Raw genomic sequence first — 27,045 nt, 5'->3', positions numbered from 1 at the left:
AGCACGAATTCAAATTGAACCACAAAGCTAAATTTCTGGCCAAGTTAGCTACTAAAGCTAAGAATTTATTCAAATCATCCACTAAAACCGCTGAAACTACAATCAGTATGCTTCACAGCGGAACAAATATTAGTTCAGTTTTGAAAGTTTTGAAAAGTGTTTTGTGGTATGGGTACGGACCTTTTCCATAGGCTTCACAACGAATGTGATGCCGTTGAGAACATTTGGCAGAACACCGGGCCGGTAGGAGGCTGAATAGTTCTGGAACTCAATCTTCCCTTCGCTCGGCCAGCTGGACAGCAACTCCGCTGAAGTTTCTCGCACGCTCTTGGTGTCCGGCACGTCGCTCTGAAAGGCACAGGAACATTCTGTGCACAAATGCAGACCTGCACACTGCTACGATGGCCACGCTTGTTGTTTGAGTACCGTATTCTTTCACACACTAATCCAATTCTCTTTTATTGAACTGCAAATCGAACAGTGACTCTAGCCTTAATTGTATTTAAAGTAGATATTGACTTCTAAATATAAAAAGCGAACCATAGCCCTGACTGGCTTCTTCAATACTAGTTCGAACTTTCTGAATTGCGACTAAGCAATACATCTCTTCACTACAAAGGGTAGAGCGACAAGTCAGTGACAAAGACAAAATGCTGCAGGGTACGACGGTTTTTCACTTCACTTCACCATATTACCTTAAAGGCCCCGGGATTCGGGATAGTACATAAGGGGGGGGGGGGGGGTTGCATGTATAAAGCTGATTTAATAAACAAACACGTAAAGTACACGAATTATTCACTGTTAATATAGTCGCTAAACAATTCACAAATGTTGATGAACAGGTGATTGCGGTGATGTCGTGTGGAAGGCCGTTCTAGTCCGTGGCTGAGCGTGGAAAGAATGACGATGCAAACGTTGTAGTGTGCGTACGAGGCCGGGTAACTTGAAGGGGATGACAAATGCGGGGGGGAAATGCGTGCCGGCCAATTGATGTAAGGTGAATGACGAAGTGAGCTGTAATAAAATTTGTGAAACAAGCAGATACTAGTAATACGACATCTACAAGCTAGAGATGTTCAGCCTAGCTGCCTCTGCTTTTAAACTGGGACAGCGGGGCCAGTGAGGCCAATGGCGAAAGCAGTCCGAGGCCAGCCAGACCGAACAGAGACACGCGCGGTAATATCAACATCGCTGAACCAAATCTTCATATTCGTGTTTACAATCGCCGCCTGGAGAGAAGAAGAAACATCTTGGCGACATGCGGCTGCGTCAAAATGGAGGGGTCATATTATGGCCTGAGGCGTCTATTAAAAACAGCCTCGCGTCTGTGGCCGTTGAGACAAGGAGAGGCCATGCGGGGCTCGAAAAAGCAAATAAACAATGTGCGCGCTAGAACACTGCAGGAATAATTGATACTTGTGATGAAATTTTGAGGGCAGTATTGGAGTACTTGATAAGACCCACAACCACATAAGTTCACTAGGACAGAAATGTGGTATGGTGTGATCTTTGTCATGGCGAGATTTCGCGACACTTGGTTTCAGTCGTGGTGAGAAGGCGATTTGCACACAGCTTTCGGCGTGCTGCGCGGCTTCAGAAACTGGGGTATACTCGGAAGTGACACGTTGCCATGGCAGAATTTCATGAATTGTAGCAGCGTACTGATGGTTTCAAAGAGGAAAAAACTTGGATGACACGTAAGTTCCGCCTTTAAGTGTATGATGCAGTAGGGTTAATGGGCCCTTTCAGTGGCTTCTCTGGCACGCGCAGACACGAATACTGCTTTCATGTCATGTGAAATACTACACGACATACACATAAAGTCCGGCTTTAATTAAGCTGCACAAACGTGTCTGTACGAACTAGGGATACCAGGACTGATTCGGAACCGAACGGTAAAGGGTTCGATTCTCGACAAATTAGTCCAAGTTGCTTTCGTGCTTAATTGTCATACTTAATACACATATATGCACCAGTGACGCTTGAGTGATGATGGCGCCTTCTAATTACCAGTTTCTAACTTTTTAACAACTTTTAATTCCTGCTCCATGCGTGACGTCACGACCCACTCGACCAATCCGGCTTTCCGCGCGCGCCAGCGCCGGTGGCAATTATGCCGGATTCTCCGCTGAACGACATCCTTAACGCAATCGGTTAAAAAAAGGAGAAAAGCCGGTCGTAGGCTGTGTAGCAGAGGTATTCTTGAGTTCCAGTGAGACAGAAAGCACTAGATCATTTTCGAGTGGCTGGAAGCGACGCTCATACAAAGTATGTCTCCGCGGGTGAGATCAAATTGATCGGTGAGGATGCTTGACTGGGGATGATGAGCTGGGAGACGGCCCTAGATGGGTCGAAAGGCCTCGACAGCCTCCATGAGTCTCGAATTCGTCTCATACATGGGATCGTCCTCAAGTTCGGAGAGAGAAAGGCAAAATGAAAAGGCTAACAAAGGGAGTCTGCTGTTTTGCAAAGAGAAGGGGGGTATGGCGACTGGCTCATCCGGAACGTCGGACGGTCTCCTTGTGGTCCTGGAATCAAACATGTCGTTAGGAGCTCCGCAGGGTCCTTTGATGGCGGTCTTGTTGGCGTGCCCAGGCACTGGGTTGGTCAGCTCGTGCCCGTGTACATCATAGGCGTCTTCCTCGAGCGGCTGCCGACGACCTAGCGCGGATTTGCTAGAAATGGGATGATCGTCTCATCTCCAGAGCTCCACTGTCCATCACATGAGGATTTCTTCTCTCCTCTACTCTCCTCTCACCAGCCTCTTCTTCACAACCCGTCACTACGTCCCCACTTTCTCTTCTACTACGCCATTCTCTCTTCTACTACGCCGCCCCCGTCACTACGTTCCCTGCGAAGGCGGCCGCACAACTGGGGCGTTGCCCTCCCGTCGAGACCTAGAAAAGGCTGGCTCATCATCGAGGGGCCTGCCGCTGCTCATTTCGTCGGAAGTGGCCCCCCACTCGAAACTCCGCTTCCTTTCGTCAGTGATAGGTGGCTCTTCGCGGGCGACGTGGAACGTGGTGCCCGCGTGATGGCCTGTGAACGACACCCGCACCTGGAAACCAACGGCGGCCGACGCCAGAACACGCCACGTGATCCGCGGGCTACAGAACGCGGACGCTTTACAGGATCTCGAAAGGTCGACATCGAATCAGGCACGAAAGCCGCCAGAAGTAATACACGCGAATGGCCCGGCTGCCATCAACAGGTATAAAAAGGCGCGCTGCCCGTCTGCCTGTAACAACCATATGGGTTTTCACCGCCGGAAAAGTTCAATGAATTCTGACGCACTTCATGAGAAGAGCTTTTAGAACGTAATTTAAGAATACTCATTCGCTGTCACTGAGCATTCCACGAGCTGCTCCATGTCAAAGGAAGAATAGCTGCAAAATGAAGCAGGCGAGGTCTGGCGCTGTGCTAGACGGAAGAGCGGAGATTCCTGCATGCATCGTCAAGCGATTAACCGCAGCGATACCTTAACGGTAGCCGTCTGCACTGCACAAAAACGGACTGTATAAATCAATACCGATATGGTCGAAGGGGTGTAATGGCCAACGTAGCTCTACTACTCACCAGCAGGACGATCAAGAGGCGTTTTTCGATGTTTTACAGGTGACGCATAAGCGCACGTACTTCAGATGATGTTTGCCTACAGCGAAAGCAGTATCGCAACCGTATTCGAATGCATGTCTTGAATGCTGCCGTCTTTTCGTATTGTTGTTCAGGGTGAAACTTTGTGCACATTTTGGACCGTAAGTGTCCACAACAAGCTATAGCGGCGGCGATGAAGGAGATTAGCACGAATCGCAAAATGGGATGCATGGAGGAAAATAGTAAATTAAGGGGTGCCAGCCATTGGGGTGGGGAGAAAGTCGTGAAAAAATCGATCCAGGGGTCTTTGCGTAGCGCTTAATGCATGTCGCTAATGTGAAGCTGCGGCGATAAAGCGCCGCATGTGGAAAAGCTGACAGCTCAGCTGGAAGTTGGCAGCGGGACGGGGTTTCGCCGCCTTGATGCTTGCGACCGGTGCCACAGAGTAGGCTCTTATCATGTTCATGCAGACGAAATGCTCAGCGCAGACAAGGAGGCCGGATGAGAATTTCAGGGAACAAACGCAGCAAAGCGCAATGGAGGTCAGTCACGACTTCAGAAGGGCGGCCGTAGAGATAAAGTTGGAAATCGGCACGAGCCCAGACGATGGCCAAATAGTATTGTTCAGTCAGAGAGTAATTGGATTTAGCCTTCGAGGCTAAGGGGCTTGAATAAGCCACGACGTTTTCACAGAAGCCTGATTTGCGCTGGGCAAGTTCGGCACCGAGGCCAACACCACTGTACCTCAGCAGGGGTGGTCAGATGCAAATGCCCGTTTACGCGATGCCGTGCGGAGGCGACGAAAGATGGTATACGCTTTGGTGCATGCTGGAGACCGCAGCGAGAAATGAAAGCTTCCGTCCAGAAGTTGTGTCAATGGCGCGGCAATGAAATCAATGTTGCGGATAAACCGGCAAGAGTAGGAGCACGCACAGATCAAATAAGCTGCTGACATCACCGCTTACACCACAAGGCAGCCAGAGGACAAATTTTGGCTGCGTCGAAGCAGAAGCCCTCTTTGGAGACAACATGGCCTAAAATGGTAGTATGATGTCGGACAAAATTTTTAACTTGAGCTCTCGGCCGGCGTCAGAGCAACATGTCATGGTCTGCTTCAACAGTACAAAACATGGACTTCTTGATGCGCTGAGCCCTTTACAGGCGCCGCGAGAGTCCAGAAATTTGCGTCTCTACTTTCCTTAATATGCGATACAGCTTTGTGTCTATGACAGGAACCCCAGTACTCTGGTCGACAAGAGCCGCAACATAAATGCCTTATACCCAAACTTCACTAAGATTACCTGGTGATAGATTAGTACTTTGAATATCACCGCCTAAAGAACTGCGGCACCTATTTTTCCACTCGGGCTTCAGTGGTACGAAGCCGCTTCGGAGAGGTGCAGCGACAACGCGGCCTAGGTGAATGACACCTATAGGGAGTGCTCAACAATCAGGGGAGAAAGGATAACTTGGTGGCGGCTAGGCAGGAACGTAGTACTGAATCCATGGAGGCCAGTACCAAGTTGCTTATGGAGCTTAGGTGCTGCGACTTTGAGATCGGCAGTGCCGTTCCACATGACCAGGGACCAGGATATCCGCGAAAATTTAAGACGACGATTTTAGTTGCGTGCTGGAGTGGCCAGTGGATGCACTGAAGAGCCTCAGCTAACTTCCTCCTCTTGAATGGCATGCCGGAGAGCCGGAGCCAAATATGGCAGTGGCTCTTCAGGGCTCGGCAGAAACGAGAGCTCACGCACTACTTCTTCGGGTGCAAATTCATTGATTTGCTGAAGCTTCGAGAAGTTCTCAGCTGTAAACATCACTCCGACCACCAACTAAACACACGCTGGGTGCTGTGACCCAAGATTAGGCTTGCATAACTTATTGAGAGCTACAGCAGAGTGTGACGCATTTGAAAGGTGCGATCATTGCTACCCTCACAGATTTGTTCAATTTTGTCAGTCTCCGGTATGCGAACGTTCACACCTTTTCACAAAACGACATGGTCAGTGTAACTCGTGCTGCTCTCGCCATCGTGCTGCGATCATCAACGCAAGTTTTTGCGGTGCGAAGTTTCCTTACAGCTTGGGAGAAAAGAATTCTCATAAGTTCGTCGTGAAGAAGTAAGTTCGGGCGCTCACCTCGTGGTTTAGATACCAGAGCTTAGCCATGCCAGTGAGAGAAAACGAGTTGTCTAATTCGTGATTCTCCTGGAGTAACCAAAGCAGGACTGCTTGTGTTTTGTCCGCTGTACGTAGCGAGCTTTGCCCTAAAAAATGTCATACACTCGTTATGCTGGTTCAATAGTTCGCACTGAGGTGGAACGAACGGTGACGTAGGGCTTACATTATCTCTGCTTAGTCGCGCTCCTCTTCTTGGCATCACGGTGGGTGCATTTCTTTATATGCTAAAAATCTTCTTTCCAGTGGTCTCACAAATTGAAAGAGAGGCTGGTTAGGTGGGTTAGAGGAACTATAATGGCAGCGTTTACATGAGCACAGACATTTATTGTACACACTGACAGCACAAAAACAAAGAAAAAATTAAAACTCGAAAATGTAACTTCCATATTACCAGTATGTGGTCTACAAAGGCGCGATCGATCGCTAAAAATAACACAAAAAGACACTCAGCCTCTTCCAAAAGTACACATAGGCATTCGTTCATTTCAATTAAACAGGCAAATGATAAATGCTGTGTATCGCACCTCCAAGAAAACAAAACGAATTCGAATGGTACTTTGTTTCACACGGTGCCATCGACGGGTGCCATCGACCAGGCCAACCTGCTCCTACGAAGTATCGAAGGAGTGTGTCGTAGGAGCAGAATTATACAGCGTGAACACTGCTGGAGAAAGTCTTGCAAAGGTCTGGTAAAGGTCGTTGTCAGAGCTGGGCTTGCGGTCTGCTGCAGCAGACGCGGCTAAAGGAAAACGGGCCGGATCAAAACCGGCTAGGCCTTTCCCCTAGCCGTGTTGTTGCCTCAGTCCTAGCTGAGAACACCCTTCAGGATTGGCACGAGTGTCGCTTTCCTCGCCCTGTTCCATCTCATCTGCTCCACGTCGCTGCACCAGTTGCTTCATCTTCGTCATTCGCGCAATTTACTTTTTTCATCTACGTCTGCTCTTCATCGATTTTTTGCCTTTTTTAGTTACAAGTTATCACGTGTGAGAAATCTTCAGTCAGCAGTTTCTTATTAGGTGAAAAACCAGAGATAAACAAGTACAGCCACCTTGTGGCAGTGGCGGACCCGGCCCCCCTCCCGTGAGTGTTACAGAGACTGCTGTGCTTGCTGCACAGGAACACCTCGTTGCCACAGGTCAACGTCCGGATATGCCTCCTGTGGAGTCAGTCGAGGCGATACAGCCAGTGAATGCTCGCTGATCCTCCTCTGATGCTGATTCTGCTTCGTCGTTGGAGGGTAACGGTGAGACGTGTGTGGCGTCGATCTCTGGAGTGTCAGGTTCTCTGTCGGTTGTCAGTGTGGCAGCGAGTGATGTGCTCCCCTCGGGTTCGTGGGCCGAGGCCTTGGCTGTCTCAGAGGAAGACATGGACAGCACCGCACCTTTGAAACGTCCTGCAGATGCTGACGAGGTGTGTATCGATGGCGCTAACCAGAAGGCACAACGGGAAGGGTGGTGTTAAAGAGGAGGGCGATGTCTGCCCGAGAGGTCGCCAATTTGGCGGCGGGCCACCACATTCCAGGGGATGGCGTTTGTTAAGACTGGCACCAAAATGGCGAGCGTCGCAGCATATCAAGTCGCTACCCTTAACGTTAGGTGTATGCGTAATCGTAGGAGGCAACAGCAGGTACGGCATCTCTTAAAGAAATGGAGTGTGTGTGTAGCCGCTATCCAGGAAACAAAGTTGTCCTCTGATGAAGAGACAGCAGCTGCTCTTGAGCCTTTTTTGTCGGAATACAGCATTATTTTTAGCCACGCGAGAGGCTTATCCGGAGGTTGTATGCTATTCCTGGCGAATACGCTAGAGATGACAGCCATGTCTTATTGCATAGATGACGAGGGGCGACTTATATGCTGTGATCTCACAATTTCAGGTGTACAGTGGCGGATTATTTGTGTTTATGCCCCCACAAAGCAGCGCGATAGAAGGCTTTTTTTTCTGTCATTAGTTGAACGTTTGTGCACGGACCGCAAAATTATATTGTTGGGAGATTTTAATTGCGTTTGTAGGGATGAGGACCGTTCAGTGGTATGTAAGAGATACGACCATAGTGCTGCATTACTTACCGATTTGGTTTCTGAATATAGTCTTGTGGATGTGGGGCAGGAAAAAGGCGACAGTATACATTTCACTCATTTTCAGTTTTCCTCTAATGCTCGCCTTGACAGAATTTACGTTTCTGTTGACGCATTAGCAAGTGTGTTTGGCTACTGGGTGCGGCCCATTTTCTTCAGTGACCACTGTATGGTGTCTCTTCAGATATGAAAGTACACTCGGCATGTACTTCACCCTCGATAGGAGTTGTGGAAGATGAATAACTGTCTGCTCTCAGAAGAAATCTTTCAGCGTGCTGTACCTACTTGTTTGAAGGACGTATGGTCACGCCGTGATCTTTCGATTTTTCAAAAGTGGGACTTGTTTAAACAGGAGATCAAAAACTTGGCAATTGAGGCCTCAGCAAGAATCGCTTTCCTGAAGAGACACCACCTTCGTGAGCTTGGGCGCACCCTAACGGAGCTACATGAGCTAGAGAGGGTAAGACCGGGTGCCTATCTCGAAGAGATTAATAACGTAAAAGCACAGCTTCAACAATTTGCGACAGACAGATATAAGGGGGCCTTGATACGATCTAGGTCCCGAAGGTTTCTTGATGAGCAACCTTCTCGTCGGGCCCTGAGTGATGAAAGAGAGAATGCTCTTGCGAAGGAAATATTGGAAATTCAGTATGGTGATTGCACATACAGTGATGCGCCTGGTATTCTTGCTGCTTTCTTCGACTATTATCGGAAGCTGTTTGGCAGTTGCGAAGATCCAAGTCAGGGTTTCGATTACAGTTCCTTGCTCGGAAACTTCCCTCGACTTGATGATGAGAAGTGTGCTATAGTGAAGGGACCTATCACTTTGGATGAAATTCAATCAGCCATTTCTGCCCTGCAGAGCCAGAAATCTCCTGGGCCAGATGGTATTACTAGCGAATTCTATAAAACATTTTCGCCTTGCCTAGTGCCTGTTTTGATGGAAGTTTTCAAAGCATCTTATGATGTGGGTGTCCTGCCTCCCACTTTTTATTCTGGGCACACAATATTAATTCCCAAAAGCAAAGATACTAATCGGTTGAAAACTGTTGAGGGCTATCGTCCAATTTCCCTTTGCAATGTTGATTACAAAATTTTTGCCAAGGTTCTTAGCAGTCGTCTGCAGCTCGTCATTATGGACTTGATAGGTCCGCATCAGGTCTGTGGTATTAGAGGCCGCAGTATTCAAACACATATCCATATTGCACGTTCAGTATTAGAGACAGTATCAGATGAGATAGGCCAAGTAGCTCTGATTCAAATTGACTTGGCTAAGGCGTTTGATAAAGTTCGGCACGATTTCTTGTTCGCGGTCTTGGAGTATGCAAATATTGGTGACGTCTTGCTCAAAGGCATAAGGCTGTGCTATAAGAACTCCTATACAAGGGTTATTGTTAATCAGGAGCTAACGAAACCAGTACCACTAGAAGCATCTGTTCGTCAAGGATGTCCACTGTCTCCATTGTTGTTTGCCCTATATCTGGAACCCCTCTGTCTCAGTATAATTAACAGCGCAGCTATCCGCGGTTTCTCTCTGGCTCAATGTGAAGTTAAAGTTTTAGCTTACGCTGATGATGTCGCCCTCTTTTGTTCTGACAAAAAGAGTGTACTCGAGGCTCTAAACTTGACTAAACAGTTCTGCGATGTATCAGGCGCGGCTCTTAATTTAGAGAAATCCAAAGGCTTTTGGTTGGGTCATTGGGGAACTAGGCCAAGCCACTTCGGTGGTATATGCTGGAACTGTAGCCCTCTTGAGTACCTAGGCGTTCCGCTGCACCAAGTTCGCAACAGTACAGCCTACTGGGATTCACAAACTGTAACTCTACGGCGGCAAACACAGGCTTGGATGGGTAGGGAACTCTCAGTGTTTGCGAGGGCACATGTCTGTAACATTTTTTTGTTTGCAAAGCTCGCGTATGTCCTTCAAGTCCTGCATTGTGCGAGGAGGAAGGTGCAAGTAATACATAGAATATTTGCAGCATTCGTTTGGCGCTCTCAATGGGAGCCGATGAGGCGTGACAACTTGTTCCTTCCCTTAGAGGGTGGTGGAGTGGGCCTTGTTCACCTGTTTGTGCATCAACTCGTTTCCCGTTTTTTCTTTTTCAAATCGGCAAACGACCCGTTTCTGGTAGCTGTGCTCATTAGGCGGCTTAGTTTTCATTTGCCTTACTTATTCGCACCGACTGTGCAGGCTCGTGAGGGGACTTTATGGGGATTTCTTAATGAGGTTGCTGACACTTTCAATTTTCTCACTGTGCGCTTCTATTTAGATTACCTCTATAGCCTCTGGAGAAAGCAGATGACCCAGGCTCTCACTGAGTCTTTGTTCCCTACACCATTGTATCGGCAGCCTTATCTGGGGTCTTTGGACATCAGTGTTCTAAAGCGTGTTAGGCGGATGTGCATTCAGGCAGCCACTAAAACGTTCTTTTTCAAACTACACACAGCGACGCTGCCTGTCAAGACATTTCTTAATGACAAGGGGATGTTTGTACCCTGGAATGTGAATTGTCGTCTGTGTAACGTGCCTGAGACAATTGATCATTGCTTCATCCTGTGCCGTGATGCCATGTTCTTTTGGGACATACTACAACGAACTCTTAAGAAGGACATTGAAATTACACCATACACTATTAGATTTCTGCCTGTTGACAAAAACTCTGTTGTGCCTTATGACGTGTTTGTGTTGATGGGACTATTCAGTCTTTGGAAAAGCCGTATGATGGACAGACATGCCGAGCCACCAAGATCGTCCAAATCTGTGTTTCGGGAACAGTGTGCGTTGGTGAGGAGTGTATATGCTGCTCGCGACGAACCTCCAAGCTGGCTGCCGTGCCTAGATGGTTGTGTGTGCCTCCCTGAATTTTGATGTTTTGATGGGGATGCAGTGGTGAATTAGGGCTATGGGGGGCTCATATTAAGCAGCCCGGTAACTTGAGACGCGAACTAGTCTGATTGAAGTTTCCTCCTTTGTACAGAAGTTCTTCCATGCAATAAAGAAAAAAAAAATTGTGGCAGTGGCGGAGTGGTTAAGGCGTCCGCCCAGAACTGAAGAGACGCTGGTTCGAGCTCCTCTGAAACTTCTTTTTTCTTCCGTTATATATTATTTTAGCGAGCTTTTCAGTGGTGTGCAGGCGTAAGCAAAGGACGAACGCTTCAAGAAGGAACGGAAATTCGCATACAAGGAAGATGAAAATGTGGCCGTTAAATGCATTTTTTGCATTAACAGCGTTACTTTTTTTGTCCCACCATCCCCTTTATTGAAGAGGCTCGCCCGCTCGCAAGTTGTGAGAAAATCTTCCACATCACGCTCATTGGCCCCGCTGAAGGTAACTGGGTGCAGCTGTCGACGGTGGTTGACACAGATAGCAGCCATGTATACTTGCATGGCTTAATGCTCAACGACTTCAAGCAGCCCAGCCGCCGGGAAGGTACGGCTGCTGTATTCTAGGGCAGGTGTGTTTTCCGCTGCCGCTTCAGTAGCAAAGCGGAAGTTAAATTCATTAGAATCGGGACAACGGGAGCACCGGTAATAGCAGGCCGAGGTCAATCAGATCGAGCACAGATACACGCGATTGTTCATTTTCTTCTTTTCACAGTATAAGGTATGCCAGCAGTTATCCTGATCTCTCAAAACGGCCACCTTGTTATTATAGTTAGTTTTTCGCATAACTGAGTTCATTTGCATACTCCTCTAATCAATACTAAAGCGCCCCTTATTATCGCAGCAGCGTAGACGTTGTTAATATTCCGGATAGATGAAGGAGTGAGCACCTGCTTTCGGGAAACCATTTCAGTTCCCGAGCTTAAGTACGTTCAGCTGATAAAAGTCTATACAGTGCATAATACAAAAGGCACTGTTGCTTAGTGAGAGCCAAGTTAATTTTCACCAGCAGCAGTGTTTGGTCCAGTCGGTGCATTACAGGACAGCAGAAGCGCCGAAAAGCGCGCTGTGTTTTCGTCTTTCTGTGGCTTCGTGTTTTGAGCGCTTGCACGATCGTTAAAGTCTTAGACGAATGGTATCCTCCTTACCTCTGGTGGAAGTTCTGCGTATTCTAGGCAACGCTCCAAGCACACGATCATCTGCAGCACGGTGAATAGTGTCACGCCCAATGACATCAGGGAAAGTGGCACCTGGAAAAAATCACAAAAAATATGCGGAGTTACAAAGCCTGCTCTCGTGAGAAAGACTATATTCGTAGGATCTAAATAATAACTTCGCGGCTCTACACGCCAGAAAGCTGCATTCAGAACCACAACGTTTCAGCAAAGCAACCTGCGTTTCTGGGTTTTTTGTTTCTCCGCAGCGACCGCCGTTTAAGGCCTGTTTCCTGTGTTTCGAGTCATTGTAATAGTAGGAGTAGTTGGCTCATACGAAGGGAAGAGTCCACGGGAACCATTTGAAGGAAGGTTACCGTGCAAGGAGCAGGTACGACCAGAGCGGAGGAATTCGTAACCGGAAGTGGTTACCAAGGAAACCGCTTGCAGGCAGTTTTTTGTGGCAGGAGGAAAGTGTCTGCCACGGGTGCAGCGGAAGTGTTGCTGCCACGGGTGCCTTTCGGATCAGAGTGTCTATTCGGGCGATTTGGTTTGCCATGACGGAACATACAGCGCTAAGACGCCAGTTGTCTCTTTCTTTGTTCGTCCTGGTGTCTTAGCGCTATACGTTCCGTCATACCTTTCGGAGAGGGGCTATCGCGGAAGGTGGAGGTTACTGCGAGAGCGTAAGAATGCGCAACCGGAGACACGTTGCTACTGAAGCCACCCCAGGAGTTCTTAGCATGGAATGAGGAGGGTATGGTGAAAGCAATGCGTAACTAGAAGGTGGTTCCCGTGGAAGGAGAATGGCATAGCGAGAGCGAAATAATTCACTCAAACGGAGGGTTGCTGCCGCGGGAACTACACACACGGTGGTTACCATAGATTGAATATCATATGGTAAGCTAGGGGTGCCACTCCCCCGGCGATAACTTTGGAAGGTACAGGGTATGGCGAGAGCTTAAGAATGCGCAACAGGAAAGTCTTGCAACAGAGCAATCTGTAGGGCGGCTACCATAAAAAGCAGAGGGAATGGTGAGTACGAGGAATGCGCAACCAAAAGGTGCCTGCCAGCTATACAATCTTACTTGGAAAGAAGGTTGTATGGCGAGATTAAGAATGCTCAACGGAGGTTGGTAACTGGGATATGAAGAAGGTACGGCCGGACCATGGAATGCGCAACTGATGTTTGGATGCCACGGGAACCATCTACGGAGTGGTTACTGTGAAAGACAGAGAGAGTGTGATGAGAAAGGTAGAATGTAGATGGTTCCGTCTGCGGCTCCTGCGAAATGTGCCGCGCGAGGAGCGGCTCTGCGACGGTGGTACCGCGCACTTGAAACTGTGAACTGGAGTGCAGCGCTAGCCGAATAGCGAGTTTGTGTAGAAAAATCATACATACATGCATTTTGCTTTTAAATTCTTTAGCACAGTGTATCGTCGAATGAAAATACCTCAAAACCTATCGTTGAATTTCACATCACGCAGCGTAGCATCCCGCGGCTTTTTATTCTGTCGATACTGGTGAATTCGATCGGCGTTCTCTGAGGTTCCGCACCGCAGTGTAGTGTAACGTAAAATGATGGTTCGACACCATCATAATGCCACACTTCGATCCCAAAAGGGTCACAAGTGGGCTTCTACAGCACAAGGCATATTTAGGGTTAGCTGAAGGCGGAACAAGTCATTGGCCCGTCAACACAACGGTTTGGTACAAGACCCTTTTCCCAAACATCTCACCTCATAGGAGCGGAGCACCTGGCCGGGGGAAATCTTGTAACAGTTTCAAAAAACCGGTCGGTACCCGGCGGCGCTGGGGATCCAGAACCTTCCGAATGCGAGGCGGATGTTCTACGACATGGCCATCACTTCGGTAAACCTGCTAGGTTTTTGCGATGTCCCTCTTAACACACATAAGAAAAATTGCGCACAACACGGGGGTTACGACGGACTAAGAAAAGCGACCCATCATTTTTTTTAAACGAAGAGTTGGCCTTGTGGTAGAGCATCCGGCTCGCATTCGGGAGGTGCTGGGTTGGGCTCCCCGCCGCCGGGTACCCTCCGGTTTTCTAACGGGTACAAGATTTTTCTATCCTGGTGCTCGGCTTTTCTGTGGTGAAATGCGCTGGGAAAAGGGTCCTGGACCAAACCATTGTGCTCATGGACCAGTGGCTTGTTCTGACCGCAGCCGTGGCCACGTGGTAGAGAACCCGCCTCGGCTTCAGTAGGTGATAGGTTCGACTTCCGCTTCCGGCCGGTTACCCACCGGTTTCTTCAAAATGGGTACAGGCTCTGCCCCGGCCTGGTGCTCGGCTTGTTAGGGTTGCATGGCTTGGTAAAGGAGAAAAAGTGAATAGAATTCAGTTGCGAGTTCAGCGCCTTCCGTTTGACTCGTCTCGTCCTCTGTCTGTGTTCGTAAGTGCTGGTTTTTAATACGATGAACCACCACCAACTCGCCCAATCCTCTGTTCTTCTACAGTCTTCCTTGGCAAACGAGCCTGACTGCACAAGGATAGCTTCGAATATAAATTCGGCAGTTCCGGAAGACCTTCTGCCAGAAGTCTTTCCGGCATTGCATGACAATATAGGTATACCAGGTTGTAGAAGCAAGAAATTTGTCTGTAGAGCAAGTGCTCAATCAGCGAATGGCAAGGACAGAAAATTTAAACAATAAACAAATTAATGTGCACGCCACGTGCGCCGATGGCCGAACGACGAACACTACTGACAATTAGTCGCAGTGTAGCGTGCTTGTGGGACTCGCGTTCAGAGTTCTGGCAGCAGTGGTGCGAGCGATCGTGGCAATGCCGGATCATGAAATTTGTTCATGTGTATAGCCAAAAGCCTTCACTGCTTCAAGCAACTTCTCAGTTGTATTCATATATGATGGGGCGTTCATCCGGTTGTAAGACATGGCGAAAAGGCACGGTCACGGCAGGTCGTTCCAAAGCTTTCTCACAGCCTTACAGCTGAATGTTTGCGACAACCAGAAAGTTGTGAGGTCACCTAGTTAACATCTATCACTCACTGCCACACCCGTGTTATTCTGAATCCATTACCTGTCGTTCTCCTCGCTTCACCTCAGCTCGAAGAAGGTACGATCTCCTAAGCATTGAATAGACTCATTACAGCGGTTGTCTTAATTCTGCACTAGGATACAATTGGCACAGTCTAATATGAGCCACAGAGATAAATTAAGCATTTCCTTATGGCTATGTAATACAGCTGGAGAAATGCAGGCCAGGGTCAGAGATGCGAAAGTGTCTTTCACTGTGTCTCGTCACTCCCACGTTGTATTACACTCCAGTACCACACCAACTACAGCAAAGCGCCGCCTTAGTCTTTCCTCGCCTTTACCTTCTTGACACTGCCCACGAAACTGTCTAAAAACCTCCGGCAAGAAAGCCAAATTACTATCTGCGCCAAGCGATAATTACTGTACGATGAGATGTGAAAAGTCAGAATGCATAGTTACTAAAACATTTCGGCCGTTATTAAGTGCCAAAGTAACAACATATGTTATTCTTGTATGCAATACAACTGTGCATTTCATGTCAGAGCCATCTGTACTAGTTTTTATCCTAAAACGGACTAAATCAACGGTGTTCAAAAGTTGACGCCGCCCTCACCGCGCTGGCGGAGCTGAGGGCCAGACCGAGGCTGCTGGGGTCGGGACCTTCAGGACCAGAGAAAACGGTGTTGGCCATAAGGGTGGACATCACCACCACGAATCCAGAGGTGGACGTCAGCATGCGCGTGAATCGGTACACGGAGCCGAAGCACAGGAACCCGCGCACGGCCTTGTCCGTCAGGGCGCAGAAGTGTTGCCGGAACCGCTCGGCCGCTCCATACGTCCGCACGCTACTCAGCGCGTCCAAGGTCTCTGTCGCATGCTGCAGAACTTTCGACATGGCCAGGCTCTCGTAGTAGCGAGCGCTGTGGGAAGCCTTGACTGCAACTTTCTGCGAGGCAAAGGCGACTATCAATGTGGTCCACGTCTCCTGGTGGTAGCGGAAGTGGATGATCTAACGGTGGTGCGGATATAGGTATCCGCGGATAAAGCTATCCGCTCTCTGTCGTACCGCGGTAAAGCGATTAAGTCCGGAACACTAAACCCATCTTTTTTTATACAGTGTGCAATGGTAACTGCAGTTTATAAACTAACGGTGCGCTTAAGCGAATAAACGGGGACGTTTACAAAAGCACTTTATTCCATGCAGAGAAAAGAGGCAAACTCATAGTTCCCAGAATTGCAAGGCAAATCACATCAATGCGAAAGCGTCATATGTCCAGTTAGCACAAAAGCGAGCCGTGGTCCGCCGTCCATGGCACGAAACTTGGAGGCTCAAAGAACATTTTTTTGACGCGACTGTGGGAGCTGTAGAGCTTTCCTTTAGAGCCGTATGGCTGCGCTTGGGTGGATTCCATTGAGCAATTAATTTAATATTAATCAATAACTCAGTGCAAGTGTCTCACAATTGTTAGGCGGTAGCCAAATTACGGACCCCTTCTTCACGGCTTCCCTCATATAGCCTGTGTCCCTTCCTGATGGTAAACTGCACAATTCTCATTTATTAGCCCACTGCAGCCTGAATAGCGATACTGTGCAACAAATTTAGCAAAACAAACAGGCTCTCTGTGACATATGATTTCGTGTATTCACAAGATAAGGCCAAGAACACATTTAGTCGCCGCTTGATGTGCAGCTTTCGGGTACCCAGGCGGCCAAACCTGGGCAGCAGTTCGGACCATCACTGCATCCGTTTCCAGAGACGGTTTCTACTTGGGCTTCTTAGAAACATGCCTCCACTCAATGCTGCACTGCTAACTTTATAACAGGCATGGTCTCTGTTTTGCATTGCCCTATCTCCTGTAGGGGTCTCCCGTGGCCTGCGCCACGCGTCCAGGCAAAGCCGCTGCCGTGTCTCAGTTGTTATGGTACTCGGCTACTGACCTGTAAGACGTCGGTTCAGTCCCCGCCGTGGCGGTCGCATTTCGATGGAGGCCATATGCTAGACGCTCGTGTACTGTGCGGTATCAGTGCATGTTAACCCCAAATGGTCAATATTATCCACAGCCCTCGCCTACAGCGTCCTCGCAGCCTGAGTCGCTTTGGGACATCAAGCCCTTGTAACCAAACCAAAGCAGGTCCAGGCGAGCATGCACTGACGGACCTTTCAAAAGCGTCACTCGATAAAAGCAAGTCGTGTAGTCCCAACTGCAACTGACTAGAAAAACACACATTACCCATAATCGCGGCGAGTCCGCTTTGGCGTCGCAGGTGTAACGCAATAACCACCACATCACAGCCACCAGGCTTATAGCCGCGACAACCATCCATAGGCTGGGAACGAGCCACCACAGGCAGCTTTTGCAAGGAACACCGCACGAAGTGTCAAACCACAACAAAAATGCCTAGTTTTAGCATACCTTTTTCGTACACGCCGTCCACGGCAACGTAGAAGCAGAGAAGCCAACGTTCACGCATTTATACGCACTCTAGGAGCAAACAACAGAGAAGCACTTGAACACCAGCGAAAGCTGGACACCTCGCTTAGCTGCGTCCGCCGTTTCGCAACCAGTTGGCATCCATGCCGCAGCGCCCCCGCGCGCCGCTGCGTGCTGCGGTCGGCGCATTTACCAAAGCACGAAAATTAACTGTGTGCGTTCTCTCGGCCTTTGGTGGGTGCTCAGTGTCAACACCTAAATATATTGTTACGAGGCCAGAAGTCTAGTAGAACTTTCTGACGGGCTAGTTGGTACATCTCTATTAAACAGCGTGCGCTAACAGGACGAACACAGGAAACTTGAAGACAGAGGAAAGAAGCGCTTCTTTCCTCTGTCTCCAAGCTTCCTGTGTTCGTCCTGTTGGCGCACGCTGTTTAATGGAAGTCTAGACAGGCACAAGGATGACCGGAGCACAGGGCACAGATCACAGCGAACACCGAGCGGATCGTGCGCACGGACCGGACACTTCCTCCACGTCGTCTTTACGAAGATTATCCGTTGCACGGACAGCCGGTCGAAAAGGCACCGTCCCGGTGTACATCAGGGCGGCGGAGGGGACTGCGAGAAGTAAGGTTTGAGTCTGGAAACGTGCACAATATCAGTCTGATGCTGAGAGCTAGGACGTGGCACCAGGGAAGGACGGAGTGATCTTGCAGGTTACTGCGGTGACTTGGCGCAGTACACGGTACAGGCCGATATAGCGGGACAGAAGTTTTTCAGAAAGCCCCACGTGGTGAGATGGCGACCAAAGCAGGACGTGAGAGCCAGGAGAGAAAGAGACCATATGGTGTCGGCGGATGTAGAATTCCTGCTGAGAGGTCTGGGAAGCGAGTAGCCGGGAGCGTGCGGCTTGGCGGGCGTGGTCTCAACGAGCAATGGCGTCGTGGGCGTATGTAGATGGCGGAGTAGTCTAAGTGGGAAGCAGCGACTCCAGAGGTAGGAAGGGTTCACGGCTGTACAAACGATAAAAAGGGGAGTAACCGGCAGTGTCATGACGGGAGCAGCATTCCTCATCACACCCACCTCAAGAACAGTTTTCCTCAGGGACTCTAAACCTGCGGGTAGACACTTTGTCATGGAAAGGTTCTATCCATTCACTATGCAACTCCACCATTACATCTTCCTCGACATTCTCCGGGCTCAAATTATATGGATTCTTACGCATTCGTCTAACCCGTGTAATGATTCCCCCACCGTTCTGCCCGAGGTTTCGTCAAGCTGGTGCTGAGTTTCGATTACCTGCTTTCGACGAGACAGCGCATGGTATCCTTCCACGGGATTACTCTACACAATCGACATGACAAATTATTCCAACCTTTCCCACAACAAATTCAGAGGATACTGCTGTGAAGGCGAAAGCATTAGTCTCTCGCTCGAGTGAAAGCCGAGGGTTAGTTGGTTTGTTATTGAAAAGTTGGGGCCAAGTATTACACCAGGGTGGCCAAATATTGTTCTGTTGAGGGAGTGCGTTGTTGGTTCTGGTCACCAAGTTCAGGCCGCACCCCAGGCCTGGATATGCAATTCCATCGACACGCGGAGTTTTTTTTTTTTTCGTTTTTTCAAACCGGTCGAGAATTGCGCAGCCCCGGGATTCGAGCCCCTCTTCTCCTGCACGCGAGGCGGATGCTCCACCTCTACGCCGTCGCTGCATCCTCAGCGAAATCATTCCGTTGATACCGCCAGTACCTTTTCGCTGTTCCTTCCGTTTCTTAGCGCTAGTGATGAAGTTTTGGCCAGTGAAATTCCCCATCTTATCATAATTGCCGTAAAGAAAGCATTCGACAATGCCTCACATGAACCTCTCCTGGAAATTAAGAATTCCACCAACTGTAGGCCTTACCTGTGCACATATGTCAAGGCTTTTCTGAGTAACTGTGCAGCACGACTCCGTCTACGACAAGCAACTTCGGCCTCGATTCTCTTCGCAAGGGTTACACCACTGCGCCCCATAGCATTCCCATCCATATACATCAGAGGACTGGCATCCTTGTCCAAGCAATGGGCATCTGTCTTCAACCTATATTACACGTCTTATGCGGCTGACGTCACCCTCCGTTGCACGACAGGGGCACCCGGGAAGGTTGAACGAACGGTACGGACCAGCACAGAAGAGGGGGAAAGCTACATTTTCACCACAGGCCTATTACTAAGCGCCGGATACATCCGAACTTTTATTTCTGGCACGGAAGAAACACCAAAAACAACAGACGCCACAATAAACGTACACTCTGCTACGAAATACATTCCCAGAATTCCATTAATCAGGTAGTAGGCATTCACTTACTCCAAAAATCCAACAGATCGAATCCATCTGTCACCATTCGTAAACCCCAAACTCAGCGCACATGATCTGACGAATTGCCAGAAGGCATGCGGACTGCCTGAGGGCCAGTCACGGCAGCGAGTCAATGCACTGGCACTAAGGAAAATTCTTTATATCCTTCCATATGTCCAATCCATCAACAGAAAATGTCTCAACTCGAAGCTGCACTCAATATGTTGTACAAAGCCACCCTTCTTCACCCTATCCAAATAATCTCCAACTTTCTACACGGCACAGGCGTCTTTCTGTCACTTACAAAAACCCTTCAAGAACACAGACAACGGCAAACAGCGTAGCTGTCGAGCTCAAAACAGAGCAGAAGGGTTTTTGCAGCCAACCGGAATCTCTCCTATACGTCACATATCTGTCTCAAGCGATCTATTCCCGAAACGAAATCTTCGCATAGGCGCCTTATCTCGTTCAGTGCACCGCATCAGACATAAGGGCCGATGAAGCGTATAAGCTTCCAATAATCAACGTCCTACGCACCGTACTCTAATTTGAACTGACTCCACATGCACTACCTTCAATTCAACAGAATGTCCAATCATCATCCTCTCCCAAACCATCTTCACAAACGTTTTGGGCCCGTTCTGTTGTCCCCCCGCCAACCTCCACTAGAAAATACTCCCTATAGTACCTGGTCTGCAGGATGCCGTGAAGTTGGCCCCAAAATCACGCGAATGTACCATGTACTACGCTTCTCAAGCTGCTATCAGCGCCATTCGCACGGGCAACCTTCAATCTCATCTTCGCGAAGAGCTGATAGTCCCACTAACTAAATTATCCTCCCCCCCCCCCCCCCCCCCACAATTTGGATAAGATGGGCTCCTGATCATACTAGATGACGGGTAAAGAGCTGACAGGTCAGCTTGCCTGCGAAAGTTTACACCGTGCACCTTCATACCTTCCAATACGCGTATTCCGGAAGGGGTGCCAGTACGGGAGAAAAATTGACATGCTATACCACAACCTTCGAGAAAATAGACACACCATTCCACCCCCCCCCCCCCCCCCCGAATTCTACACCTTATCCATTCAGCTCCGGGGCCGCCGGGGTGGCACAGTGGTTATGGCACTCGCCTGTTGACCCGAAAGACGCGGGTTCGATCCCGGCCGCGGCGGTCGAATTTTGATAGAGGCGAAATTCTAGAGGCCCCTGTACTGTGCGATGTCAGTGCACCTTAAAGAACCCCAAGTGGTCGAAATTTCCGGACCCTTTCACTGCGGCATCCCTCATAGCTTGAGTTGCTTTGGGACGTTAAACCTTCATCAAGCAAACCAAATCATTCATCCCCTGCCTATGCATCACCTTTTTTTTTTTCAACTTCAAAGACTTTATTTCTTTTTTACGAAGAAAAAAAAGCTGAGGAAAAAGGCCTGTAGCGCCTGACGAGGCCTCAGCTTCCTTGTACAGTTTGCAGTACAGTGCAGCAGTAAAAAGAATTGAACATGTTACAAATTAAATAAACACTCAACGTATTATAGAAGAAAACAAAGAGAAGGAGGCTCGCACATTGCATGAAACGTGATCACAGCGGAGCAACAAAAATGACATAAAACCAGAGTTCGCTTGCGCACAGAATATAAATAGACGAAATGCACACGACTTTCAACGGTAATGTACTGTTCAGGCACAAAAAGCGGCTGCATTTATTAGGAAAGCTAAGACTATGACAGAACGTCCGTGCACAAAATTTTAACGATTTAACATGTCATCTTGCATTAAGCAGCGCTTGGTTATTTCATTAAAAGGCTTGAGAGAAACACTAAAATCAAGATCACCCGAAAAATTATTTAGGGCGGTGGGAGCTTGATATATCATTTTCTCTTTCGCTTAGCTGGTACGCGTCCTAAGGACTAGTTTACTATGTGCTCGGAGGCTATACTGTGATGAGGAATTGTCTGCAATGGTATTATACAGCTGATTTCTGTAGATGTGTTGGAACAAACGATAAAAATATACATGATCTGCACTAAGCAAACTGTGTTTGAGAAAGAGAGGTACTATAGCCAATAATTGAGGATGACCGTGATACCCTTCGATTGCTCGTAATGCCTTTTTTGTACAAGTATCAATTTATTGTAATTGCTTTTAGTCGTAGTGCCCCAAACGAGACAACAATAAGACAATTTGGAATAAAAAGGTTCATAGTACATACATAACTTCAACCATATAGGTAAGAGATGGGATATTTTATAAAGGCTACCAATGGTTTTAAATAGGTCAAATATAAGATTTGTAACGTGAAAATTGCACGAAAGGGTTTCGATAAACTAGACACCGAGGAATTTGATAGTGCTGCCTCTATCAAATACTGTGTTCCCGTAATGAATATTGACTGCGTGGCGTTCAATAACGTTGATGGGCCTAAATATAATGTAGGTAGTTTTCTTCAAGTTTAGGGTAAGACTATTTGTCTGCGACCACATATGTGATCCAGTTAGGTAAATATTGGTCATACTTTCCAAGGCAGGCAGTGAAGGGATAGTGAAAAAAAAGGTTCGTGTCGTATGCGTACATTACAAGATCAGGTGAATTTAATATTTGGGATGTATCACTAATGTAAGCTAAGAATAATAAAAGTTCAAATATAGAACCTTGCGGAACACCTAGGGTTATGGCTACCCTGCCGGAACAATTCTCATTTATTTGAACATACTGTAAGCGGTTATTACCGCAGCGGTGACCAAGTGGCAGAGCATCCGACTCGCATGCGGGAGGAGCGGGGCTCGATCCCCAGTGCCGCCGGGTACCCACCGGTGATACAATGGGTACAAGCTTTCCCCTGGTCTGGTGCTGGGCTTCTTTAGGTTGAGATGCTTGGGAAATGGGTCCTTGACCCCAACTTTAAATGGCTAGTGAGGGGATCCAGGGTTATTCCGCGCAAACCATAACCATTTAAATTTTTGAGGAGAATGTTATGCTGTACGCAGTCAAATTCCTTGCGAAAATAAAGAAACAAACCCAAGGTGTATATTTGCTCCTCAATTTTATCGATACTTTTCTCATTAATTTTGAGCAGTGTTTCTTCGGTGGACCTGTTCTTTAAGCCGTAGTGGGTAGAAGCTATAATATTATGTTTGTCTAAAATGTTCTGCAATCGGCTGTTAATCGCACCCTCAAATACTTTTGATAATACAGGTAATACTGAAATAGGCATATAGTTGGAGATTTCATTCCTGTCATGTCTTTATAGATTGGACACACGCAAACAATCTTTAAGTCGCCTGGGAACACTCCCGTTTCAAACATGTGATTTATATTGCGAGCCAACACGCCAGATATAGATGAAAAGACGTACTTTAACGACACAGCTGCTACGTGGTCATACCAAGGCGATACGTTATTCGTAACGTTATTGATTATTGCTTCCACTTCATTTGGAGTTGTTGGCGCAAACACTACAGAATTAGGTAATAGTGTAACGGGAATCGGGTAGTCACTGCTAAGTTCGGGTTTATAAGTTGTTGGAGTGCATACTGTCGCGAAGAACTCGTTCATTGCTCTTGCCAAGCTGGAACCACTGAGCGTACCATCTGAAGTTATAATGTCATTCAACTGCGAACCAAGTTTTTATTGAATAGAATATTTTTTTTTTCACTTCCAGACTTTCCCCTGATCATTTGGTACTTTCGAAATCCGCTCGATGTAGTAGTTAGTCTTGGCGGCTGTAAGATCGATAATGAGTGTATTTCTAAACTCCTTAAACTCTTTTAGTAGAGCTATGTCACGGCTCTTAATAAAAGCATGGTACATGTTATTCCGCATCCGAATGCGTTGGCACAGTGATTTTGTCATCCAGGGCTTTTTATACTTCTTGCGATTAAACGTTCTTACACGGAGAAGGCATCGTTATAACGCGCCAGAAGGAGCTTGTGGAATGCGGCATAGGCCTCATTTGCATCATAAATTGTGTTGATATCCCATGCTTTACTCTCAATTTGAGGTTTGAATCTAGAAAACTGGAATCATTGATTTTTCTGTAATTGCGTACAGCTTTAGTTATAGTTCTCTTGTTTAGTTTAACGTGAATAAAACAGAATACAGGCAGGTGGTCGCTAATTTCGGCAGTTTGCACACCTGGTAGGGGCTCTGGGGACATCTGATTGGTTATGCATACATCTAGCAGAGTGGCTGTCTCCATAGTCACTCTTGTAGACAAAGCTATGTATAGTTGCAGCAAGCATAAGATGCCTTTAATACAGGTAGGGACACAGCATACCGTCATCAGGCCACACATTTATGTCTATAACTACCCAGAATGCTTTGCCAGCCTCTCCGACTATCTCTTCGAATACCCATCAGCCATGCTACCTTCAATATTGCCCTTAACCGCCCCTAACTCATAGAATAGATGGATAACTTCGGACTATCTGCGATGCCAGCTGACCTTCGTGCAGCAACACAATTATTAAATTAGAGGCTGACACAATAGCTGCATAATAAAGTGTATTTTCTTCCTCTCTGGGTAATTCTTTTGCTTTTCGTTTGAAGAGTGAGAGAGATGCTCACCATTCCGTATCCAGCAAGCAAGGCCACGACCACAGTGACGCCCACCACGACGGGAGACTGGGTGCCCACGACAGCCACTTTGGCGATCGTGATAAGCGTGTTCTGAACACTCTGCTTGCCGCTTATGAAGGAACGCGTGTCTATACAATCCATATCGGTCGAGAAGCGGTTGACGATACGGCCACGAGGTGATGAATCAAAGAAGGACACGGGACTGTGCAGAACGTGGCTCAGCATCTCGTTGTGCAGCGACCGTGATGTCCACTTCGCACTAACGGCGAGTAGCACGCTTCCCACGATGCGTAGGCCAACTGAAAGGACAAGGAACAGTGACTGTCAACAAGATCTGTGATAAATCTCATTGATACCCGTACAGTTTCAATGCAGCGGCCGTACTATGTAGCCGTTCATTTTGTTTCCATTTTATTTGCTCGTAACGGTAGTTGCGATGAGAGGATTATGAGATGGGGAAGCAAACGGATAAGTTACTGGAGGTCTCGTCTCTACGCTACGGCTAGACGCCCAGCTCTTGCCGCATCCGGTCCGGCGGGGTCATAGGAGTCATGCTGCCCCAATTGGTCAGACACTCGCAGCACAGTTTTTTCCGACGTAGGATCAGCACCAGTAAAACCCGTTGGGTGTATCGAACCCGTCGTCGTAATCCTTGATTAGCAAACGTCGGCGCTGGTCAGCCAGTTTAGTATTTTCGTGAGGCCCGTCATGCAATTGGCATCAATGGCGCATTCTTGCTGCGCCCAGCTTGAAGTCAACGCCCATGGCCTACATCAGAGACAGTGGCGGCCTATGACGGATTGCAAAATAAAATGAAAACGCATATTACGGCTCTTGGTTGTATTTACCCACTGAATGATAGTCCCTTCATATCTCTTCCTTAAGAAAACAAAATCGTTGGTTGGCGGAGCGAGAAACAAGAGAGTGTGAGGACAAGGCGGGGCAACAGGCGTAGCTAAACTGCTGCTAGCATGGCAGCGAGAAAGAAGTATTTGAGGTGAAGGATAGGGTTATGGTTTTTTCGGCTTTAACGTCCCAACACGGCTCAGGCTATGAGGGACGCCGTAGTGGAGGCTTCGGATACATATTACCGCCTGGTGTTCTTTACGTGCACTAACATCGCACAGCACACGGGCCTCTAGCATTTCGCCTCCATTGAAATGCAACCGCCGTGACAGCGGTAGAGCCGGCGTCTTTTGGTCAGCAGCCGAGCGCCATAACCACTGAGCAGATGCGGTGGTTGAAGTGAAGCTGAGCGAACGTATTCACGCCAGAGTGCCGTCGTGCATTCAGACATGACTGCACTCATTCGTACGTTGCAATTAACCTGTCATGGAGTACACAGCAATTTTTCGATCCAAAAAATGTCCAGCAGTGCATAGATAGGAATCTGACCTTCAGGACGCACATCATTATCCTTCGGAAATATTATCATGCTTCCAACAGAAAACAGACTTTGCTTCCGTCACAAAAATTTCCAAAATTTTTGCAATAAGAGCCACACGAAAGCACAGAAGAGGTAGCACATACACTATAAAAACAAGCTGAAAAAGTGCGGTATAGTTATCTGCACTGTGAGCCTAAAATATATATTTCGCTTTGGGGAAAAGAAAAACACAGTATCTGCCTTCATGATGAAACGCGGTAAACATTTTACGCACAGAAACGAAACGATGACACAGCACACAGCGCGAAATTGCGACTAATTTTGAATGGATGGATCTTGCTTTCTTATTTACAGTGGGTACACAAGTGCCGCCTGTGGGACTAAAAGGATAAAAGGAAAAACAAACTTAAATCGACAATGGTCCCAAGCGAATGTACACATCGGTAGAAGCTCATGTAAATAATCTAAGCTGTTCCTCTTTTAGAGCTCACGCTCTAGTTCACAACCAAACCAGCAAAAGCCTGGCCATCGCGGAAACCTTGACCTTGACTTGAAAAAATAAATAAATATTGCCGCGGACTGGTGTTCGAACACGAGGCGGGGCGAACTGATTAGCTTCGCTGGGCACTGAACGAGAGCACTGCGATATTACAGCAGCTGCTAACACCTCGTGTCAAAATGCAACGCACTCTCGAGCTGCGCACTGCACATCGTCGTCTTCATCAACCTCCATCTGCAACGCGGACAGATCAGATCACCTTAACGATCAGAGCTCAACCTTAGTCTGATATCATCGCCAGACGAGCCGACTACCGAGCAAAGCAGAAACCATGAGCTAATCAGGCTAAACAGATGCTTTACCACGTCTACTCGGTCTAGCTATGTGAAAACCCTACCATTGCTTTTCTGACAGCGACAACGACACTTTGCTGATGCACATCTGAGCCTCTGCACATTTGATTTCGAAGGCTTATGCAATTCGCTATTCGGTTTTTCTTTGAATCGGATAGGATCGCGATTCTGTCGAGCAATGGCATGCGTTTGTCGCAGCCGTTGCATCACGAAGCGAGCTTTTCTGGGTGCGTGAGGTAACTGCAGTTGTTGGCATGATCACCTAACCTTTTAGTGCGAAGCCCTTTTATTGCTTTCGTCAGAGCCGAGCAAGAACCTTTCTCGTGCATCTTCCGTCCTGCCTTTGCATTTTGCATCTTGCTTGTACACGTTTCTTGTGCATAGTTTGTTGCCATAACAACTATGACGCCATGTAGCAAAAAATTATTGAGGGGGGAACTTAGTTGACCAAATTGAGGTGAGGCGAAAGTTTTTTGCGCGGCGTTGCTGCTTGTGTCAGTGATGCGTGGTTAAGATCTTGAGTACTTGCGTCTGCCCGCGTTCTGGTATTCCAGTGG

The 27,045-nt window shown here is 47.9% G+C and overlaps 1 protein-coding gene across 1 annotated transcript in view; it reads right to left on the bottom strand.

Annotated features, from left to right (window-relative positions):
* LOC144106454 (ATP-binding cassette sub-family C member 3-like) overlaps positions 1 to 27,045 on the bottom strand; it is a 124,538-nt gene that overhangs the window by 24,363 nt on the left and 73,130 nt on the right. Inside the window, exons 17-20 of the mRNA XM_077639273.1 lie at positions 24,238 to 24,548; positions 15,520 to 15,852; positions 11,885 to 11,986; positions 181 to 348 (exon numbers count right to left, since the gene is read on the bottom strand). Of these exons, the coding sequence (XP_077495399.1) occupies positions 181 to 348; positions 11,885 to 11,986; positions 15,520 to 15,852; positions 24,238 to 24,548 (914 nt within the window). The remainder of the gene's footprint in view (positions 1 to 180; positions 349 to 11,884; positions 11,987 to 15,519; positions 15,853 to 24,237; positions 24,549 to 27,045) is intronic.

The sequence above is a fragment of the Amblyomma americanum genome, chromosome 10 (assembly GCF_052857255.1).
Source record: "Amblyomma americanum isolate KBUSLIRL-KWMA chromosome 10, ASM5285725v1, whole genome shotgun sequence".
In the NCBI taxonomy this organism is placed as follows: domain Eukaryota; kingdom Metazoa; phylum Arthropoda; class Arachnida; order Ixodida; family Ixodidae; genus Amblyomma; species Amblyomma americanum.
This window is presented reverse-complemented; position numbering and strand designations above follow the sequence as displayed.